At 39.3% G+C, this 24,708-nt stretch overlaps 1 protein-coding gene across 1 annotated transcript in view; it reads right to left on the reverse strand.

Moving 5' to 3' along the window:
* SLC7A11 (solute carrier family 7 member 11) overlaps positions 1-24,708 on the reverse strand; it is a 446,067-nt gene that overhangs the window by 251,026 nt on the left and 170,333 nt on the right. The window contains exon 6 of the mRNA XM_082243483.1: positions 14,063-14,107. Coding sequence (XP_082099609.1) covers positions 14,063-14,107 — 45 coding nt within the window. The remainder of the gene's footprint in view (positions 1-14,062; positions 14,108-24,708) is intronic.

Below are 24,708 nucleotides of genomic sequence, written 5' to 3' on the forward strand. Positions count from 1 at the left end.
TTTTTTTTTTTTCATTCTGTATCATTTCTAAAACAAATAAAAAAAATAAAAATAAATAGATAAATAGATATATATATATGATATAGATACTTTCTGTCCGTCTTACTTGTCTATAGCCTACCTTTTCTTCCTCAAGTAACTGCCTGCCATAGTTCTATTTTAAAGATTTGTTTACTAGTTATTAAGCATGTGATTTGCATTGCTTGTTTATTTCTTTGTACCTAGAACATCATTGCTATGACAATAATTTTTTAAATTAGTTCTAAAATCCCTATGAGGTCAGCTACAAGCATAAAAGCATATGCACTGATTTATTATTTTTATTTCAAGGTCATTTAAATGAAAAATTAAATAAGAAATTCAATAGAGATATTTCTGTGTAAAAATAACACCAAGCTTTCCTCTCTCCTTTTTTCAATAAATACATGTCATGTGTTTTTTAAAGCTTCATTTACCACAATCCATTTTGCTGCAGCATTCCTATGGTTCAATTTTAATTAAAAAGCCTGTTATTCTTGGATAACTTATTTCTCTGTGCTTATTTTCTGCTTTGTTTGTATCCTGTAATGTAGTCTACGTCATTTTCTTTTTTCCACAGTGCATTTCTTTTCTGCTGCTGCCTCTGTGAGGGAACCTCACAGTATGCAATTCAATAGAAAAATTGATTTGGGACTGCTATTTTCTGTTTTATGATAGTGGCTGTTAATAATGTGTATTGGAGTTCATACCTCTTGGCGATGTCTGCATTTCATAATTTATACATGCTATAGCATTGTTATTTTTATTAATGAACGTATAAACCCTGCCGAAGGGGACCTGAGAGCAATATATTTCAATAGATGATTGTGTATGAGTTACATATTAGGCGCATCCTCGTTCTTCTCACTGAAACTGTATTTCTTAATACTAGTATGTCATTTAAATGGACAGTGTCATATCATTACATAGTCTATGGCTGCTATTGTGGGAATGAAAGCAAATAGGAAATGTAGGCTTAGCAGAAGAGCAGAGAAGCAATTTAAAGTAATGCTGCAGCCTATTCCAGAGCACAGATAGCTGCATTCCCCAACATATGACTTTATTCTTATAAAATTCATGAATGTCTGGTAGTTATTGATAATTCTACCTTTGATGTGAAGGATTTATATAAATTGCAGGCCTATATTCCCACATGCTATCTTGCTTGCAAGTGCCCAGCACACATATTTTAAGCGTAGAGGACACTAGATTGATATGAAAACAAAATGTGCAAAGGAGAGCAAAAAATAGCTTCCTCTGATGATCTGAAATAAATCTGTTTGGAGGCTCAATGCTGTGTCTAAAATATAGTCCATGCTCTGCATGAAAATTTTTGATCAATGCTTTGCAGGTCAGTGACACAAGGCAGAACATAGAGGGATGAGTATAGGTTTTAAGGGGAGCTGTTATCTCATTACTCACAAGCAGTAATATGGCTATTTATATTAAATGTTGAAAAGCACAATGTTTGTGAATCTCATGTAGTATACTATTAAAAAATTTCCATTTCTGATTTGCAAAAAGCAATTATTGTCATAGCGATTACTCCTTAGAACTGAAGTATACAAATTAGCCTGAGCTACTCTCCTGTTCTGACTTTAAAATGATACATAATTATTTTCTGCATTATCAAATACATACAAGCGTGGATAGTATGCTGTTCAAACCATTAAGGTTCTAGAATGGGAAAATATGTTTGCAGATTATTTACTTACTTGTTGTACACATATTCTTATTATCATTATTATTATTTTTTATGTATTTTTTTGATTGTGTTTAATAAAAAAAAAGCATCAACCTGCAACCAAACAAAATAATAACTTTGAATGAATGTGCTACTATGCCTGACATCCTAAGTTTAGTCAAAAAAAGTTTTAGAAAAATCAGCACAGGAGGCAGTACCTACAATCAATGGGATGCGTCCCTTCTGCTGCTGGCTGCAGATTTAGTTGATCCCTTCTACCCTTGCCACTGTAATTTTGTGGTGCTGTAGGGTTTAACAGATCCAAGGGACTTGTCACAAAGTGCTTTTTTTACCCCTTCTGCCCACCTCTTCCATTTATAAAGCTTAAGTTTAGTAAAAAAAAAAAATGTTTTAAAAAGTCAGCACAAAGAATATTACTCACAGTCATTGGGATGTGTCCCTTGTGCTAATGTCATATCCACTCATCAAGAATGTCAGTTATGCCTGCCCTTTTAGCCTACCTACTTCTCTATTTATAACAAAGCTGTACTTTTATGAATAAAAAAAAATCTATGAATGGAGGACCTTTGAATGAAAGACCTTTCATTCATCCACTCATCCTCCATTCATAGATCATTTTTCATTTATGGAAGCTATAATGCAGCTTTTATGAATGGAGAAGGAGCTGGACACCCATGAAATGGCGATGCTCTAAAAGTTTAGAGTTAAATATGAGCTCTGGTGCTCTCATTATGGTGTTCGCAGCTATACTGTACTTGTGTGGTCCAATCACTATTTACATATGCATGCTGGATATGCGTGTACATTTTTATTTGCATGTGAACATGAGTAAATAGGAGTGCTTTAATTTTTTATCTATTTTTTTACACTTTTTAAATGTTTTTTTTTGTTTTTTTTTATTCAGCTTTATTGCTGTCTCTAGGCATGAACAACATCCCTTGTGTTAGCTTGGGCAGTGACATCTACTCTTGATGGAGAGATTAGGGGGTCTATTAGACCCTGATCCCTCCTCTGTCTTCCAAGGCAGACAACCCTACTTAGATTGGTGTTATCAGCTGCTTTCCTGGCTGGTACTGGCCAGGAAAACACAGAATCTAAGCCTTAAGTGGTGAAATCCTTGTCACTTACTGTCTCATTGATCACAAACATTCTCTCTTCTGTGGCCAACCAGCCCTACTGACCGCTTGTAGTGGTCCTAGGGAGCCTAGGAATGGCAGAGGGCTGCAAAAGTGGTCATGTGGCTGTAAAGCTGCTCAGGTCATTTCTTCCAGAACACCCATTGCCTGCACTGAAAAATGATGCAAAAATCATGGATGCAGCATGGATCCTGGTAGCCAGTGGTTCCAGAGGCCATGTATATATATACATATATATATATATATATATATATATATATATATATATATATATATATATATATATATATATACAGCTTAAAGATGGCAAGTGGTTAAGTCTTAATAATTAAAATAACTACAAGATTAGATTACAGAGGTTTTTTTTTTTTTTTTTGCAGATCTCGCTTTGTGTCACAAAGTTTTGAAGATTGAAAAAATTAAAAAAATCTTAGGGTGTCTACTTTCCAAAAAGGGGCATTTGGGAGGTTTTGTGCTATCTTGGCATTTCATGGCCTCCAAAATTGTGATAGGTATTGAGGAGTAAAATCAACAATTTACGCCCTTAGAAAGCCTGAAGGCAGTGATTGGTTTTCGGGGTCCTGTACGTGGCTAGACTGCCAAAAAGTCTCACACATGTTGTATCCCCGTACTCAGGAGAAGCAGCAGAATGCATTTATGGGTGATATTTCACATATAGCCATGGCATGTTTGAACAATATATCATTTAGGTGACAACTTTGTGTAAAAAAAAAAAAAATAAAATAATAATTTTCCCGAAACTTGTGGCAAAATATAAAATATTCTATGGACTCACCATGCCTCTCAGCAAATAGCTTCTGGTGTCTACTTTCCAAAAAGGGGTCATTTAGGGGGTGTTTGAACTGTGCTGGCATTTTATGCCCAATATTAGAAGCTTATACTACACATCAAACAATCTTCTAACCACTTGAAGACCAAGCCTTTCTGACATGTTCTGTTTACATTAAATAATTATTTTTTATTTTTTACTAGAAAATTACTTTAAACCCCCAAACATTATATATATTTTTTTTAAAGCAGAGGCCCTACAGAACAAAATGGTGGGTGTTGCAATTTTTTTTGACACACAGTATTTGCGCAAAGATTTTCCAAATGCAAATTTTGGGGGAAAAAAAACACTTTTTTTTTTACATTTCTAGAATTAAAAAGGTGACTAAAAAGTGTTGTCCACTTATAAATGGTACCCCTTTCTGAATAAGGGTGACTCCCAGTCCCAAACAATCTTTCCGCTGATCCCCATATAGTCTGGGCAGTTGGGGGTTCCACATTGCTATCTTTTTCCTCATACATCCGGAAACTACATGTATAGCCTTTTTCCCTGTCACAGAGCTTATACATCTTGACCCCATATCTGGCACGCTTTCTGAGAAGAAACTGTTTGAAAACAAGGTGGCCAGAAAATGTATTCAGGGACTCATCAAAGCAGAAAGCTTGTTGGGGCATATACACGGCAGAAAACTTTTGGTTGGAGTGATTTACGAGGGGCCGAATTTTGTGGAGCTGGTCATATCCAGGGTCACCCCGAGGATGACAAAGTTCATTGTTATTGAAATGCATGAACCACAAGATTTGCTTGTATCTAGTCCTGGCCATGGCAGCAGAGAACAGGGGCATATGATGAAATGGGTCAGTGGACCAATATGACTGCAACTCACTCTATTTAGTAATGCCCATGAGGAGGGATAGGTCCAAAAAGGTTTTAAATTCGGAAACAGTAATATGTTTTAATGCAAATTCTCTGGCATGGGTCAAATTTGGATTTGCAGCGATGAATTGATCGGCATATACATTGCTTTGGTCCACAATAGACCTGTACAGATCTTTTGAGAAAAACAGCTCATAAAGACCAAGGGGAGTAAAGTCAGCTGTTTCCACCTGAATTCTGGGTTGGCCAGTGAATGGGGGAAGTACGGGCGCTGCAGAAATGGTGGGCTCCTAATCAGGATTTGAAAGTGCATCAGGAAGGGCACTATAAGCTCTATGGGCCTGTCTTGGAATTCTTGGTGGCTGCAGGCCACTACTTGTGCTAGCCACCACAGCAACTTGAACTGCACTTACGGGTTTTGCCACATCACCAAGTGTTACTGCAGTGCTGGTTTGACTATGAGCAGGATGTACTAGGCCGCTGGTGCTTTCCAGTTCACCAGAAGGTTGAGTGTCACACTAGTACCAACACCCTGCAATTGTTGATCCTCAGCAACAGAAGAACGCCTGATCTTAGCTGGGACCACTACTCTGTCATCAGAGCTATCTGTTTGGGTGCCTCTGCTCTCTACAGGTTCAAATACTGAGCCTGATTCTGACAGTGAGGCTTCCCTATCGCTCTTATCTGTCATGCTCAGCATTGTTTAGGCCTTTTCACTAGTGTACCTCTGTTTGGACATTTTTGCCAATAAATGTATAGGTACCTATTGTGAATCACAGGTAAAAAAACACCTGGTTGTCAAGGACTTTTAGAGCCGCTACCAAAAAATGTAACAGCTAGTGCTAGCAGAGATCAGGCCTGACTCTGCTAATGCTGCGGTTTAGTGTGCTGTGTATTGGAAGTGACAGTAATCTGCTGAACTGCACCTCTTTGGGGCTGATCCTGCAAACGCTGCATTTTGGGAACACTATACTAAACTATTGGGGACACTAGTATAGTTCTGATTTGATCAAAGATATTGATCCGTTCAGACACTATACTAGTAATGGAGGTGTTTAGTGTGTGTGTGTCACTGGCAATCAAAGGGTTAAAATGTATTACTAAATGTGTGGGAGGAAATCTGACGCTGTCCTGGATTGACACTAATTAACGCGAACTGATGTCACCTGTGACACTAATACAGTACTCAGAAAAAATATCTGTACACTATGATAGTGACACTGTGACAGGGAAATAAAGGGGTTAACTGGGGTGATCAGGGGGTTAAATATTTATTAGGGGATATATGGCGGGTACCCTAAACCTGAGACTGCTGCTAAACTACCACTAACTGCCTCTCACACTAACTTGCGTCATAAGTAACACTAATACAGTGATCAGTAAATTTTCTGCATACTGTATATAGTGACACTGTGACAGGGAGTGAAAGGGTTATCTGGGGGTTATCAGGGGGTGACAAATGTGCCTGTGTGTACTGGTGTACTCACTGTCTAATGTTCTTTCCTCTCACGCTGGAACCAAAAACAGCTCCAGGAGAGGAGATTGCATCATTTTGCAGAATGTCCTGTGCCTGTGTAATGTAAACACAGGCACAGGACATTCTGCAATTGGTCAGAACCATTTAACAGGTCCAGGCCAAAAATGATTGGCCTAGACTTGATGACTGATCGGTTCTGAACTGAATCAGTACATCGCGGGGATGCTGGGTGGGCGCGCCCCCCACCCTCGCACGCGACTGATGTAACATTACGTCAGTTTGCACAGCTGAGCCACCTTGCCACAGTAAAACTTTGGCAGGTGGGCTGCAACTGGTTAATGAGTATTTATTTCATCTTTGAAATTAACTAACATCTATGTTATAATGCTTTCAACTCCTTGAGCAGGGACACATTTCAAAAGAAGAATTTGTAGTCATAAGACTTCTTGGAACATCTATTTCTAGCTCTTCTATCATTTTTGGTATCAAAATAAGAACTGGTCTATGCCTATGCCTGATACACATAGAATACAATGTTCTCACATTTACAAATACCAGCATGCACTGTGTTCTTTCAAATAAATATCATTATCAAGAGCAACCCAAAGAGCATCCTCACAAAACCCATGACTAAATAGTATTCTGTTGTTTTAGAATATTGCTCTCTGTAACAAAAATAGTTTTTTTTTCCTATTTTCTAGAAAACAAAATACACATCTGAATGGGAGTTGATGAAAACATGGATTATTTTTATTTTGTTTTCTAAAATCATTTATGAAACAATTTGCAACTAAATGAAAATAGTTAATTGATCCACCAGGTTGGAAATTCCACCAGGACTTGTTCAATGGTGGCAGATGACCCCAAACATCAGTTGAGGGAACCGGTGTGTCATTTATTTTTGTTTGTTTTATTTTTTTTAAATTTTTGAAGAAATAAAAAATGAATGGTCATTCTACCCATAATGATGGCAGCCTACTTTAAGAAGTACATATCAGTACCTCCATAGTTTATACCAGTATTTTTATTCTTACTGTTCTTAGGTTTGTAAGTGGTGTCCCCATAAAAAGTCCCCTTAAAACAGTCACTTGTTGCTAGTGGCAGTCCGGCTGTTCTGTATCCCTAGTATACTAAAAATACAGTGTGGGGTTAAATTTCTCCAGCCCTAGTGACCTAGTAAAGAGTGCCCATTAATTCTAAATCAAGAATAGAAAAGCTAACACTAACTTTAATTAGTTCTTGAGCCCTAATACACACTATTGCGGGTGGTTGCTGATGCAGAAATCTGACTTGTATCTTAGGCAGACTTCTGGGAAAATTGTTCCCACAAAAAAATCACACAAGCAGGAAATTATGTTTCTGGGGTGTGGTCAGTATACATTCTGTGTACAGAACAGCTCCAGTTAGCCATATTGCATTGCATTTTCAGAAAATTACAACAGCTGCAGATTGAAAAGGAAAGGTCATTTTTAATAACATTCAATTACAATATGATTTGTGTCACAATTGTATACGCTATATTGTTTTTTTCTTTATTTGCTATTTTTTTTTCCCACGAAAGTGGAGTTACCCTTTAAGAAATTCAGAAGATTCCCATGCTTTAGTCCCATGCTGTCAATGGCTTTTTTGATTTTTATTAATTTATTAGGAAACATTATAAATATATCTAAAATGTAAGGAAAGAAAGAAAGAAAGAAAGAAAGAAAGAAAGAAAGAAAGAAAGAAAGAAAGAAAGAAAGAAAGAAAGAAAGAAAGAAAGAAAGAAAGAAAGAAAGAAAGAAAGAAAGAAAGAAAGGAAGGAAGGAAGGAAGGAAGGAAGGAAGGAAGGAAGGAAGGAAGGAAGGAAGGAAGGAAGGAAGGAAGGAAGGAAGGAAGGAAGGAAGGAAGGAAGGAAGGAAGGAAGGAAGGAAGGAAGGAAGGAAGGAAGGAAGGAAGGAAGGAAGGAAGGAGAGAAGGAAGGATCATTACCCTGCAGAACAGATCTGTGAAATTTAATGATTGTTTAATTATTCACCAATCTCTGTTTGTAATCTAAGTACATTATATTGAAGATGGCTATTTTAGTCATTTCTTTTACTGTTTCATTGTCTGTTTAACATGACTTTTTCTTGCAACCTTGCAACAAACGAGAAAGGAGTGGGGATGGACATAGACAGTTTTGCTTTCAGTAAAAAAGAAATATTATTAATACCGTATATACTCGAGTATAAGCCGACCCGAATATAGGCCGAGACCCCTCATTTTACCACAAAAAAGTGGGAAAACGTATTGACTCGAGTATAAGCCTAGGGTGGGAAATGCAGCAGCTACTGGACCCAACTGGACCACTACAAGACACAAAACAGGGGCTGCAGGCATGGTACGGGAGATGGTGCAGGTCATAGTATAGGCATTGCACAGGTCATGGTAAGGGCATGGCACAGGTCATGGCACAGGTCATGGCACAGGCATGGCACAGGTCATGGTACAGGCATGGCACAGTAAGTACAGGCATGGCAAAGTACGTACAGGCATGGCACAGTACAAACAGGCATGGCACAGTATGTACAGGCATGGCACAGTAAGTACAGGCATGGCACAGTATGTACAGGTGTGGCACAGTATGTACAGGCATGGCACAGTAAGTACAGGCATGGCACAGGAGATGCAGTGCTGCAGGCATGGTACAGGAGAATGTCCTGTACCATGCCCGCAGCACTTCATGAGGAAATGCAGGGGCTGCGGAGGAGTCTCACTTACCTGTCAGTGAGCCGCTTTCGATTTAAAAATCGCGCCGCCCGGCGCCAATACTACGTCACCGCAAATGCGCCGCCGATGCTCGGGAAAACCCGAACACGTTCGGCTATTCTCGGCAATGCCGCACATGCGCAGTGACACGTCGGCGCCGAGCGGCGACATTTTTAACCTCCCTGGCGGTATGATTATGTCAGGAATTACATACCAAAAGCGGTACAATTGTTTTCATGGAAATTTGGCGTTATGTATTATAGGCCTACAATTCTTAGTAATTACTGACTTAAACCTGACCAAAACAAGACTCTAGTAGACATCCCAGATGTGATAAATTTGAAACACAAACGCATGAATTATAATCAAATCAATAATATAATTTTATTATTTAATATATAATATATATAATAAAATTATATTATTGATTAGATTATAATTCATGCATTATATATTATATATAGATATATGTGTGTGTGTGTATATATATGCATATATATATATATATATATATATATATATATATGCATATATATATATATATATATATATATATATATATATATATATATATATGCATATATATATATATATATATATATATAGATATAATATAAAATGTGTTTTGTGCTACGTTCTTTTTTTTTTTTTGAATTTCCCTCCCTAGTTCCGCTCCCATGCAGCATTGTTGCTGCAGGGAACGGAACTAGGAAGTGATCACACCGACGGAGGGACGGAGGAGCGGCGGGACTCTCGGCTGGCGGTCACAGCAATGAGAGATCATCGCTGGATCGCCAGGATAAGGTAAGAGAACACCGCTGCGCTCTCTGCAATCCACCCCGAGCGTGACTCGGGGTTACCGATCCTGATATGAAAAATCAACCCCGAGTCACACTCGGGATTACCGCCAAGGTGGTTAAAAACACAGTGAAGCCAGAGACTCGAGTATAAGCCGAGGGGGGCATTTTCAACATGAAAAAACATGCTGAAAAACTCGGCTCGAGTATATACGGTATTATAATACAGGATTTATATAGCGCCAACAGTTTGCGCAGCGCTTTACAACATGGGGGCAGACAATACAGTTACAATACAATTCAATACAGGAGGAATCAGAGGGCCCTGCTCATTAGAATTAACAATCAAGGAGGGAGGGTCAAGTGACTTATGTAAATATGTAACTGTTCACTAACTCCATCAAATTGTGTACAAAGAGAGGTCTGCAAATGATCCTATTAGCAATTCTATTTGTAACTTTTGCTAACTAGACCTCTCTTATTTGTAATATATACTCCATTGGGTTGTTCTACTTAAAAAGAGTTTAATTTTTACTCTACATTAGCACATTATTGTAGATCTAAACAACAAAATTACAAGAGGTACAATTCTTGCAGAAAGACAAGTAAGAGATTTGGGTCTGAAATAGGGACAGCTGGAAGGCTTGGTTTATAAATAAAAAATAAATGCATGCTCAAGTCTGCAAACGCCCTCAATTTCCCTTGCTATTACTTTCTGGTTCACATGTATATTATGTGTTTGTGTTTTGTTTTTGTTTTTTTCAAATAGGAAATGGGTTTTCTGCTTTCATATTCAACAATGATAGTATCTAAAACACAACTGCATTGTACAATTCATAAGCAATAATGATATGTCTGCTTAAAAAAATGGAACAGTCCTTTACAATAATGCAGATTGTTCACAGTTTTAGCAGCTGGGAAAACACAGTAAAAGCATCTGCCTGTTTCAACAATTAATTTAAAACATACAATAGCAACAGAGTCAAACTCCTGCAAACAATTTGATCATCAGCCATGCATCAGCATCTTAGAAAGAAATTAAATAAACTCATTTCTCATGTGTTAGTAAGCTAAGAAGAGTCTTTAACCTCCATCTGCATGTACCAAAATTATACGCATGATCAAGATATTTATTAAGGCTCGTTATGACTATTTGTTCACATTTCCAGCATTATGTGCAGGTGCAAGCAATGACATTGTTACAAAAAAATTCAAATGGGATTGTATATAAAAAAATAAATAAATACATGTTAGGTTATGAGTTGGAAGCAGCTAAGCAGTTTTGCTTAGTATTCAAAGCCTGATCATTGGTTGTCCAGTGCTCTAAAAACAAGCCCAATGATATGCATAGAATACTATTTACAGAATGCAGTGAAACTAGAAAATTTTTCTAAATTAAATTGCATGCATAGTTTTGGATATAACAGAGCAGGGTTAACCCCTGCCAAATTATTTGTTTGCTGTCTGTGTACCATTGGGGAAATTTACCTTCACTTCCTGTCCCAGAGATTCAACATGAAGTTAGAGGAAATCTCCCAAAGAGAGAGTAATTTCCCTCTTGGACAATTAAACTTGGAATAGGTGTCCCATTAGAAGATTTCCCTATACCTCTTGTTCTGGAGACAAGTGACTTCTCTCACTTTCTTTCTCAATCACAGTAGTCACTATTACAAATAGAGAAATGAATCCCCCCAGTTCCCAGGATTCGACCCTCTTTACTTCACTAAAAAAATAAATAAATAAATTTCTACTATAGATGTTCTTAAATATCATATTTTTTAAATTGAGTTCATGAAATGATACCTGACTGTTAAAAGAAAATTTTATAAATGTGCCTATATTGCAAAAACAAAAAAAAAAAGATAATTTACACATTTTTTGCTTTGTAGACTATAAAGCATTGCATCCATAGTTAGTGGGTTTAGAGCTCAGTCTCCTGAAGACTTTTCCTCCAGCCCCAGGTCTCTACAAAGGTATAGATCTACAGTTTTGGAGCTGGGGAAAGTAAACAATGCACTACCACACTTATACTCTCTACCAGTGATGGCGAACCTTGGCATCCCAGATGTTTTGGAACTACATTTCCCAGGATGCTCCACTATGCTGTAGAGTGCATGAGCATCATGGGAAATGTAGTTTCAAAACATCTGGGGTGCCAAGGTTCGCCATCACTGCTCTATACTATTGAAAACAACATGCCCCTATGCTTTGTTGGCAGATGGCATTTGCATTCCATTCACTGATCCACAAATTCACAGCCTCACAGCCATTCCAAATTTTAAAAAAATCAACATAAGTTTGGATAAAGAAGTAATCTGCAAGGTAGGAGGTAGGTCATTTGAGGCTGCGGGGTTGAAAAATTGAACCAAGTTTCACGTTACACCCTATGAAATGTGAAATTAGTCTTTAATACCAGCTCTACAACCCTGTTCACACAAAAAATACTATATGTGCCGGTTATCACTCCAACACACTTCTGTAAACTCTGGCATTTTTGTGTAACTATAAATTCTATTTTATCTGCTCAGTTTCGAAACTTACAAGATACAGAGCTAGAAGGCTGTCGAAGCCTTTAAGTGACAGGGTTAATTTAGTGTCAGACTGGTGTCTGACGCTTATTACATACACCACTTACATATAAGGAGAAAGAGATGAATGAAGACCAAGCTAGCAGTCAGCACAGCAGTTCAGTGAATGCTGATTGAAGACATACTGTTTGACACTGCAGAACTATGACTGGCTATCTGACTGGAAACTCCTAGTTCTCCACTATTGTCATGCCAGTCTCAAGCAATGTCTCTTAGGATAGAGACATCTGCCTGTGCTTAATAGCAATTACCATGCTGCCAGAAGCTGCCACAAAGAAAAGGAACACAAGATCTAGCAGACATATCTCCAACAGCTAGAAGCATGATTATGAAGTGGAAAAAGGACACAATTGTGAGACTTTAAAACAATCTTTCACGCAGGGAGGAAATTCAAAAATGGGTGACAAACTGCAGAAACCCGATATATCTATGAAATCAATGAAGTGATGTGCCATGTAGAGTGGTTTGTACAGGCACAGTCGTTGCTGGTGGTAAATAGATAAAGAAAATGTTGCTAGAAAAAAGAGAAAATAAATACCAAGAAAGAAGAGAGCCATGTGAAAAACGTTAACTACTTGCCGACCACCCGTCATAGTTATACTGCGGCAGGTCGGCTCTGTTACGTGAAATGATGTACATGTACATTGTTTCATGTAGCAGTTAGTGGGGGCGCGTGCACGCGCTGATTATCTAGAGGGGAAGCGAATCAGCGGGTCCGGTGGATGCGATGTCCATCAGGCCCCCGCAAACGCTCCCCATGGAGACAGAATGGTGGTCTGCTGATGTAAATACGGCAGACCGCTGTTCTGTTAGTGATGAACACAGGGATCCTGTGTTCCTCCTATTTAGGAATACAGGTCTCTGTGTTCATCCAGTGAATACAACCCTCACTCCGTTAGAAAGCATCCCCAAGGCCAGTGATGGCAAACCTTGGCACCCCAGATGTTTTGGAACAACATTTCTTATAATGCTCATGCACTCTGGTGTAGTCGAGCATCATGGGAAAAGTAGTTCCAAAACATATGGGATGCCAAGGTTCACCATCACTGCCCTAGGCACACATTTAACCCATTGATCGCCCCTGGTGGTAACCCCTTCCCTGCCAGTGTCATTAGTACAGTAACAGTGCTTATTTCTAGCACTGATTACTGTAGTAATGTCACTGGTCCCCCCAAGTGTCAAAAGCATCAGTTAGGTGTCCGATCTGTCCGCCGCAATGTCACAGTCTCACTAAAAATCACTTTTTATGTTTATAGCGCAAAAAATAAAAATTGCAGAGGTGATCAAATACCACCAAAAGAAAGCTCTATTTGTGGGGAAAAAAGGACATCAATTTTATTTGGGTAAAACATCGCACAACTGTGCAATTGTCAGTTAAAGTAGCACAGTGCCGTATCGCAAAAAAATGGCCTTTTCATTAAGGGGTAAAACCTTTCCGATCCTTAAGTGGTTAAAATTGATGGGGCCCCAGTTATAAAGCATTGGTGTGGTCTTAAGCTAGCCATACTGCTGCTTTAAAAAAAATCATGAAACTCTGTGCTGTGCTTTACACATGCATATTTTGGACCCAAATGAAAAGCAAAACACAAATAAAATGAATAGACCAAAAAAAAAAAAAAAAACAGAGGAGGTGACCTGTCAAAGCCATGTGACCGACCTCACCTCTAATCATGAGGCTCTCTCGGCAGTGTTCAGTAGGCTTCCTCCACACTTTGGCCTGAATTTAAAAATGGCTCTTACAGTACACAGCTAGAGCAAAACAAAAATGGTAACAGAAAGTTGCCACTTATTAGTTAGAAGTGATCTTCATCAGGGGAAAGACACTTGCAAAGACCTGATGTGGTACCTAACCCACCCTACACCCTCCATCTACAATGGAAAACAACATTTTGGGCAGGTTTCCAATTAATTCATTTAGAATAAAAAATACATATTTCTATGTACTTACTTTTCTGGGTTTTCTACTTCTTCAGTAACAAAATTGAGGTAGAACCTAATAAATAAATAAATAAATAAAACCTTATTTTGTACATTTAGACCTAAAATAGTCATTATTAACTGATTTATCGATAAGGTATATTACATTTTACATTGGTTTATTTATAACCTGACATTTTAATTGGTTATTTTAGTCAATACAAACAAAATATGGAAGCACATTGGGCTCATCATAACAACAGAATCCAGTTCATGAACGCTTCAATTTACAATCTGTAAAAAAGTTTTTTTCAGACTCTGTTCTTATAGACAATGGTGTTTACTCACTAAAGGAGTAAAGCATGCTAACTCTGCAAATTAAATGTTCATTTAACTTATCCAATTATGTGAAAGGGAGAAAAAAAAAACAAGATCTTTGTTCCCATGATTGAATGCCTAAAGTCAGAAAAGCTTTACGTCATTTACTAAGTTTAGTGAATTGGTTTTAAAATGTGAATATGCACTACTCATTTAGTAACAATACTATAGTCCCTATACAGCTTTTTTAAACCCCAAAAAAGATTAACCAGCATTTTTTTTAATACCGGTATGAAAATAATTTTATAGTTAACCACCTGACCACTGCACTGCGTTACTTTAACTGAAAATTGCGCGGTCATGCAACACTATACCCCAAAAAAAGTTGTTTTTTTTCCACACAAATAGAGCTTTTTGTGGGAATTTGATCACCACTGCATTTTTTAATTTTTGCGCTATCAACAAAAAAAGACCTACAATTTTGGGGAGAAAAATGTTTACTTTCTACTTTAAAACATATTTAATAAAAAAAAAAACGAAAAATCAAATTTCTTCAAAAATTTAGGCCAATATGAATTCTGCTACATGTTTTTGGTTTTTGTTTTAGCATCTACAAATTTATGGAATTGTTATTTATTCATTATTATTATACTAGTAATGGTGGTAATATGCAACTGATAGTGGGACTGCGATATTGAGGCGGACAATTGGGCACTAACTGACACTTTTGACATTTTGTGGGAACCGGTGACACTAATACAGTAATCAGTGCTAAAAATATGCACTGTCACTGTACTAATGACACTGGCTGGGAAGAGTTTAAACATCCAGGGTGATCAAAGGGTTAACTGTGTTCCTAGTCAGTGTTTTTATGACATATGTGTGCTGTTTTTACTTTTAAGGAAAGAGATTGATTTTACTCCCATCCCTTTCCCCCTGTCAGAACAGAAATCTGCATTGTTTACATAGCCAGATCTCCGTTCTGTGTGTTTTACTGATGATCAGCAGATGCCAGAGGACATCCAGTGTCCGCCACTCGCAGATCGGCCTTTCCGGTGATTAATCACAGCAAAAGCAGCTGGCTGGTGAAGCATGCATTCCCCATGTAGGCGGAAGTACAGAATCATGTATATATCCATGATCCTGCACAATAGGGGCAACCTGTAGCAGTAAATCTGCTATAGGGTAGTCCGGAAGTGGTTAAAGGAGATCTTGCAGTAAGAAATCAAGGTCTGCCTATTTACCAAGACACCTACAGCTGGTGAGGGTGACATCGCCCTCCTTTAGAGAAAATTCTGTGAATTGCAGGGTAGCAAGATGCTCAGGCACAGCATATGTTTATCTTCTTGCAAGATTTAGACTACTTAACTGGAGATCTCAATAAAGGCTGGTGATAAACCATGTGATTTCATAACACCATTTAGACCTAGCGAGATTTAGTCCAGCCATCAATAATGCAACTGAGTATAAGGGTAGTTTTAGTGGCAATACACTAATTTTTGTTTTGTGTAATTGCTGATAAGGAAAATTGTATTTTGGCATAATATATAAATGTCTTTGGTGGTAAGGGTTACATTCATTGAAAAGCCAACGGTACTTTGGTATCATGTACTTTTTATGGAGTCTTAAAAATTATGCTGAGAACACAAAATTCTTACTCACTAGTGTTCAATGACAAATTAAAAATCATCTTTGGAGGGAGGTGGCCTTTGAAAGCTCCAGACTGAACCTACAAATGTGAAACAACATACCGCCCTTACATCCCTTGTGCTTACATATAAAATTTAGTTGATCGTACGTGCTGTCAAATAGAAAACACAAGTACAAGCAAGAGCCATAAATTGAAAAAAGGATCTTATGCTCATATAATGTTATTGCAGATTTGATTCAAAATGAATCTAATGTAATCATAACATAGTGGACTAAAATCATTCAATAACAAACCATGTAGAGTTGTTTTTATTTTACTTTTATTTTTTTCGGGAAAACTAATATTTGGTAGACATAAACCCGTCAGATGCTTTTTTTTTTTGAATATGGCATTTAGTATTCTTACTCAATGCATCATGTTCAAGCTTTTACTTTTGTTATTAATTCTTTTTATGCCCTTTACAATAGTTGGCTCCTTCTTTCCATTAACTTTTCTTTTTCCTCTATTTGGCTTTTTCTCATTTAATTTTACTCTTGGTCTCTGCGATATCATATCAATGTACTAGATGGTTCTGCATTCCATTTTCAGCTAAAGCTACTGTTCTTTACTTTTCTCAAGACCCATATTAATTTCAAATCATTGATGACTAAGTATAAAACAAATAGCAGCATTATCTAATTTAAGAAATGCCTGCAGAAATTAGAAGGTCAGGAGATTTTTTAAATTGTTACCCATTTTCAGAATACTTCTGAAAATGGGTAATGGCATATTCTACATTGTTATATAATTCACGTTTTTCATGGTTCTCCCTTATAGCTAGTGGAAGTGGGATCTCTTTTTTTATTCTCTGCATTCAGTTTGGAAATTATCTCAGAAAATGTAGTAGGTTGTGTAAGCTTTGAAGGAAATTAATTTTATGCAAATTAGCATTATAATAGAAGTCAGTTTAAATTTCCGTCCACTTTATCCAGCACTACTTTGCTCTCTGAAAAGCCAGTATAATATATTCTGGCTAGTAGTCTGTGTATTGTTTCAGCTTTAGTAGCACATGACTATGAGGTAGCCTTTGCAGATAATAAAATTTACATATAAGAAAATGGAGAATATATGAAAAAAAGCATTAAACTAAGTGTATGCAGAGGTCTTTTTTTCTACAGTAGGTGCAGTGCTAGGCATAAGGCATTTGGTCCATTGCTCCAATGTAGTCCCTACTCCTAATTGTCAAAGCAGCCAATGAGGACACCCTTTTTTTTTTTACAAAACACAATATATCAAAGCAAAAAGTTGGCTCCTTAGTTTACTAGAGGAATTATTTAACTCTGCTCTATACAATACTTAGGTATCTGCAGATTCTCCTTATGATTAAAGTGTTACTAAACCCAGACCCTGCATTGACTATATATGGTCTCCCACAGTACACAGAACATGGAAATGCAATCCATTTAGTAAATATAAACTGATAAATACCTTTTCAGCAGTATATAGCAATTAGAGCAATCTTGTGACTTGTATCAGTGAGTGCTGATAGATTGTAGGAGTTTTCATTTCTCCCACAACTGTCCTATCAGGCTTCAAAACCCTTAATCCTCTGTCTGAACATGTCTGGACAGTGCTGATTGGCCCTGTGCTGATCACAGGCACCCTCCCAAGAAAAAAAAAAAACTCTCTAGCAATGCACACCAAACTGAGCAGCCTGACTCTGTAAATATTAGGTTATTTTTTTGGAGTCTGTGGAAGAAGGAAATGATCAGAGAAGACAGGATTAGCCTTTTTACACAATGCAGAGGATTAACCCCTTGGGTTACACACTAAGAGGTATAACAGGCATGCTTTACTGCATATGCAGACTGATTTTACTGTTGTGGGTTTAGTAACATGTATCCAGTCACCTGGGGTGGTATCTTTATTGTTAACATAGAGTTCTATATTTCAGTATGCCTTCGTCCACTGACCACGCTACCTGCCACCACACATTTGTGGAGAAGATATCCTTGTCCTCTCAACATTGGATCAAGCTTCTTTCTCAATGCAGATGTTTGGAAGCTGGCAGCGGATTATAGGGGAATAAGGATGACAGGGATGGGGGTGTGATGATGATGACATGAGGTAGGATGTTAGCAAGCTGGCAGTGGTGTGCCAGGTGTGATGATTATGACAGGGGATGGGGTGTTATCAAGGTGGCAGTGGGTTGCCAGGGGTGATGAGAATGAGGATGACAGGGGGTAGTGTGTTAGGAAGGTTGCAGTGGGTTGCCAGGTGGGAGGAAGATGAGGATGACAGGGAGGTGGGGTGTTAGCAAGGTATCAGTGGGTTGCCAGGTGTGATAAGGATGAGGGTAGTGTGTTAGGAAGTATGAAGTGGGGTGCCAAGTGTGATGAAAATGAGGATGAGGATGGCAGGGAGTGGGGTGTTAGAAAGGTTGCAGTGAGTTGCCAGGCAGGAGGAGGATGAGAGGGGGTGGGGTTTTATCAAGGTATCAGTGGGTTGCCAGGTGTGATGAATATGAGGATGAGGATGATGGGGTGGGGTGTTAGCAAGGTATCAGTGGGGTACCAGGTGTGATGAGGATGACAGGGGGTGGTGTGTTAGCAAGGTTGCAGTGGGTTGCCAGGTGTGATGAAGATGAGGATGAGGATTAGGATGGCAGGGGTGTTAGCAAGGTATCAGTGGGATTCCAGGTGTGATGAAAATGAGGATGCCAGGGGGTGGGGTGTTAGAAATGTATCAGTGTGGTGCCAGGTGTGATGAGGATGAGGATGAAGGGGGTGGGGTATTAGCAAAGTATCAGTTGGTTGCCAGGTGTGAATAAGTTGAGGATGAGGGTGACAGGGGGTGGGGTGTTAGTAAGGTTGCAGTGGTTGCCAGGTGTGCTGAAGATGAGGATGACGGGGGGGTGTGATGAGGATGACAGGGGTAGCAAGGTTGCAATGGGGTGCCAGGTGTGATGAACATGAGGATGACAGGAGGTGGGGTTTTAGCAAGATATCAGTGGGGTGCCAGGTGTGATGAAAATGAGGATGACAGGGGTGGGGTGTTAGCAGGGTTGCAGTGGGTTGTCAGGTGTGAGGAACATGAGGATGAGGATGACAGGGGTGGGGTGTTAGCAAGGTTGCAGTGAGGTGCCAGGTGTGATGAACATAAAGGATGAGGATGAAAGGAGGTGGCGTTTTAGCAATATATCAGTGGGGTGCCAGGTGTGATGAAAAAAAGGATGACAGGGGTGGGGTGTTAGCAAGGTTGCAGTGGGTTTCCAGGTGTGAGGAACATGAGGATGAGGATGACAGGGGGTGGGGGAGTTAGCAAGGTATCAGTGGGGTACCAGGTGTGATGAGGATGACAGGGGGTGGGGTGTTAACAAGGTGGCAGTGGGTTGACAGGTTTGATGAGGATAAGGAGGATGGCAGCAGGTAGTGTGTTAGGAAGATTGTAGTGGGGTGCCAGGTGTAATGATAATGAGAAAGAGGATGGTGGGGTGGGGTGTTAGCAAGGTTGCAGTGGGTTGCCAGGTGGGAGAAAGATGAGGATGGCGGGGTTGGGGTGTTAGCAAAGTTGCAGTGGGTTGCCAGATGGGAGAAGGATGAGGATAGCGGGGTAGTGGTGTTAGCAAGGTTGCAGTAGTTTGCCAGGTGGGATGAGGATGACAGGGGGTTGGGTGTTAGCAAGGTGGCAGTGGGGTGCCAAGTAGAATGAGAATGACAGGGGAGAGAGAGAGAAAAATAGGAAAGACACAGAAAGAAGGAAAGAGAAAGAACAATCACAAATAAGAAAAAAACATAGCACATTTTTGGCATGATCGGTAGTATTTATGAATTTAGAAATTGGGAAATACATTTATTTTTAAAAGTTTAGAAATAGTTATGACCTTTATATAAACGTCTGCAGGCTGTAATTGATTGTGCTGAGAAGTCAAAATAGAACACTACAGTTGCATATACAGTGGTGTTATCTCATTTATGGAATCACTGCCTCTTGCAATCCTCTATAGCCTGTGTCCTTAAGCTTTTATGGGAGGCGGATCATCCATCAATCAAGATGTGACATCCCACCCACTGTGTTCTTTTTTAGTTACTGGGCATGGAGGAGAAGGGAGGGACTGGGCTGTCATTTAGGATCTGTATACACGACCACATGTGTGATGTCAATACCATGTGACCTGAATAGCTCAGCTAAAAACCACAAAGTGTTCTCAGCAATAGAGAACAAACTGAGCATGTGCAGCTGAACTACACTTACTGTGTGTTATCTGGACTTGTCTAGAGTGACATTGCAGGAGGGGGAGGATCTGTGCATACAGGATCACACAGCTTTTTCACACAATGCTGAGGATTAATCACTTAAAAGCGGAGTTCCGCGGAGTTCCGCCCCCCCCCCAAAAAAAAAAATTAAAAGTCAGCAGCTACACATACTGCAGCTGCTGACTTTTAATATTAGGACACTTACCTGTCCTGGAGTCCAGCAATGTCGGCACCACAGCCAATGTTTCCATCGGCTGTCGGGTGCTGCCACCGCCATTGCCGATCAGGGAACCCAACCAAAAGGGAGCACATTTTTCCTGTCTATTTTTTACCTATATGTCTGTAATCCTAAACAGCTAATCGATTTGCATAAGTTTGTCAGATGTGTTACTTAAAACAGATTTTCAATCTAAACAGATGCACAATTAGGAATTGGCCAGGGTCAGCTTTCATTACTTCTTCCTTACTTCCTAGTCTGACTTTAGGTCATGACACAGGAAGATTTGACCAGCTGATCTCATTAGCACACACCCTGCATCATCTACCCTCAGCTGGTCAACTCCTTCCTGTGTCATGACCTAAAGTCAGATTAGGAAGTAAGGCAGAAGTAGTTGAGCAGTGTGTATAAACAGCTATGAAGAGAGAGGTAAGCCTGTGTAGAATTAATAGAAAGCTGTTTCATTTTTGTAAAATAAGTACATTAATGATAGATTGGTACACAGGGGAGCTAGAATTTAGAAAAAAAAATAAATAAAAGGGGAACAAAGCTGAACTTAGCCTTTAAACCAGCCTTTCTAAACCAGTGTTCCGCGGCACACTGATGTGCTGCCAGAGGTCCTCAGGTGTGCCTCAGGGTCATGGGAGAGAAGGCCTGTCAGATGAGTCTGATCTCCCAATCCCCTGCCGAACTGTACATTGGCACTGTGAGGGAGCTCTATCAACCTCAGCAAAGTGAAAGTAAAGGGAGGCGGAGTGTGCTGTGCTCGTTGCTTCCCCCTACAGTGCAGTACCTAGCTAAATGAGGAAAGGTACTGTGCTAAAACTTTTTAAAAGGGCTTTATACATGTGTCTGTGTGTGTATGTGTGTACATGTGTGTGCGTGTGTGTGTGTATGTGTGCACATGTGTGTGTACATGTGTGTGTTTGTATGTTTATGTATGTGTGTACATCTGTGAGTGTGTATATACGTGTGTGTGTGTGTGTGTGTGTGTGTATGTGTGTACGTAGTTGTGTGTATGGGTGTGCATACGTTTGTGTGTGTGTATGTATGTATGTGTATACATGTGTGTGTGTGTACATATGTGTGTCTGCATGTGTATGTGTGTGTGTGTGTACATGTGTGTGTGTGTGTGTGTGAATGTATGTATGTGTTTACATGTGTGTGTGTGTGTACATGTGTTTGTGTGTACATGTGTCTGTATTTGTGTACCTGTGTGTGCACATATGTGTCTGTATGTGTGTATTTGTGTGTGTGTATACATGTGTTTCTGTATATGTGTGTACATGTGTCTGTATGTGTATACATGTGTCTGTGTGTACATGTCTCTGTATTTGTGTACATGGGAGTGTCTGCACATATGTGTCTGTATGTGTGTAAGTGTGTGTGTGTGTGTAATTCTTTGTACATGTGTGTCTGTATATGTGTGTACATGTGTGTGTTTGTGTGTGTTTGTACATGTGTTTGTATGTGTATGTGTACACATGTGTCTGTATGTGTGTGTGTGTGTTTGTTTGTACATGTGTCTGTATGTGTGTGTGTGTGTGTGTGCATGTGCTTGTGTGTGTGTGCATGTGTCTTTTTGTGTCTGTATGTGTGTGTGTGTGTATCTATGTTACTTTTAATCCTGACCCCCCTATTCCTGTACCATCAGCGCTGCTTTTGTAGGGCATGTTCCGCGACATACAGTAACGTGAACCAAGCCTTGGACAGGGGTGCCTCAAGACTGGAAAAACTTCTCAAGGGCACCCTAACTGGAAAAAATTTGAGAAACACTGCTTTAACTGGACAGCTTTTGTTTTCTTGGACCAGCGCTATACTAAAAAGCATTCTGTATAGTTTTCGGATATTATATACAAATCCTTGTAATAGATACAGTATATCTCTAAATGGCACACAGTTAAATGGACACAATTGTTGAGATTTTTTTCAAACTATTTAGGATGCACATCTTCTCAGATTCTTTTCTTTAAGCTGGCTGCATACTCTTTAAATCAAGTGAACTGATGGTTGGAACCAGCTATCAAACTGTCTGCAGTCGTATAATGTAATCTGTCAGCTGCTTAACGCACCGTTTCTTAATAACATAGCAAAATGTAACAAATTTGTTTTCAAATGTGATTGATTGGATGCCATATCCACAGACAACACAAGGTTAACACTTGTTAGAAAAATAACAGGAAGAGGTAAAACTATAAAATCGCATCAAGATATGTCTTTAAACTTGCTAAGCGTTAGTTGCTAAACTGTAATGCTAAACTAGTTTGTTATTGTCTTTATCAAGTTAGGAACAGAGAGAGGACTTGAGAGTATTTGAACCACTGGAAAACCAGCCGACACAGTTATACGGCGGCAGGTTCCAGCGAATCGCCATACCTGTACGCTTCTGGGGGCAGGCACACGCAGCCCACTCAGCAGCGGGAAAGCTGTTATGTGGGTCCGGTGCCCACGATTGCCACTGGGCACCCGCGATCACTTCCCGTGAAGAGAGAAGGGCGGTCTGCTGTTGTAAACGCGGCAGACCGCTGTTCTCTCTAGAATCAATGCAGAGCTCCTGTGTTCCTCCTATTTAGGAAAACAGGTCTCTGTATTGATTTCACAAGTCCACCCCCCCACAGTTAGAAAACATCCCCTAGGCTCACACTTAACCCTTTGATCGCCCCTGGGTTAACCCCTTTCCTGCCAGTGTCATTATTACAGTAACAGTGCATATTTTTAGCACTGATTACTGTAGTAATGTCACTGATCCCCCCAAAAGTGTAAAAAATGTCAGTTAGGGGTCCAATCTGTCCACCGCGATGTTGCAGTCCCGCTAAAAATGGCTGATTGCCGCTATTACTAGTAAAAAACAAATAAATAAATAAAAAGAGCATAAATCTTTCTCCTAGTTTGTAGACATGATAACTTTTGCTCAAACCAATCAATATACACTTATCAGGATTTTTTTAATCAAAAATATGCAGCAGAATACAAATTGGGCTAAAATCATAAAAAGTTTTGATGTTTAATTTTTATTTTTTTTTTGGGGGGGGGGGGGGGGGATGTTATATAGCAAAAAGTAAAAAATATTGGGTTTTTTTCTGGTTTTCAGACTGTCACTATTTTTTGTTTATAGTGCAAACATCGCACGGGTGATCAAATACCACCAAAAGAAAGCTCTATTTGTGGGAAAAAAGGACATCAATTTTATTTGGGTACAGCGTTGCACGACCGCGCAATTGTCTGTTAAAATAACACATTGCTGAATTGCAAGAAATGGCCTGGTCATTAAGGGGGTAAATCTTCCAGTCCAGAAGTGGTTAATACCTCACAGAGAAACGCCACCAACTTGGAGTCAGTAGATTGAGATGGTAAATATTCAGAAGTTACCTGGCATATAGTGCCACACAATGTGGTCATTGCCATTAGGGTTTACAAAAGTGCTATCTTTTCAATTCTTAAAATGAAATGAAACCTGAAACATTCAGCAATTTTTTCCCACTCAGTCTGCCCACACTGCATGGGTTAAAGTGTTACTAAAGTCAGATTTTTAACAAACTTGTCCTTTTCTTAATATGCTCTATGAAGGGGTTTTTCCCAGAGCGGCCCTGATCCTCCTCTTCTTGGGTCCCTGGCAGAGATCTTGGCTCCTCCTCTTCTTTTACGTGTCCCCATAGCAAGCCGTTTGCTATGGGGACAAACTGTGCAAGCTTGCTCCCGACCTGTGTGTCTCTGGAGCCGCGCTCCATAGTTTTACACAGTGGACTTAGGCCCGCCCCCCACTTCCTCTTCACTGCAATTGGTTGACAGCAGCAATGAGTCCTGCTGCCACTCGAATGCTGTGTGAAGAGGAAGAAAGGGGAAAATAGATGCAGCAGTGCACAGCGCTGATCTCTTCTCCCCTCTAATGCCCTTCACACAGGGAACCTGAAAACGTGTTTTACCTTGATGTAAGCAATGCATATAACTAAAGGCAAAACATTTTTTTTATAGTTTTGGATAGAGTGAAGATGGATTAGAACAGCTATCAGCTTTTATGGTTGTCTGTGCCCCTGTTAACCAGAGATGTATAGTAACGAAGTAGAACTACTTAAGTACTGTACTTAAGTACCGAAATGCGGTATCTGTACTTTCCTAGAGTAGAATTTTTTTCTCCTACTTCTACTTTTACTTCACTACATTTTTTCGATGATTTCAATACTTTTACTCAAGTATTTTTTTTTTGTGCTGCATAGTTACTCGTTACTTTTAAAAAAATTACCACTGCCAGAACAGTA

This window comes from Pelophylax lessonae (assembly GCF_965119305.1).
Source record: "Pelophylax lessonae genome assembly, chromosome: 1".
In the NCBI taxonomy this organism is placed as follows: Eukaryota; Metazoa; Chordata; class Amphibia; order Anura; family Ranidae; genus Pelophylax; species Pelophylax lessonae.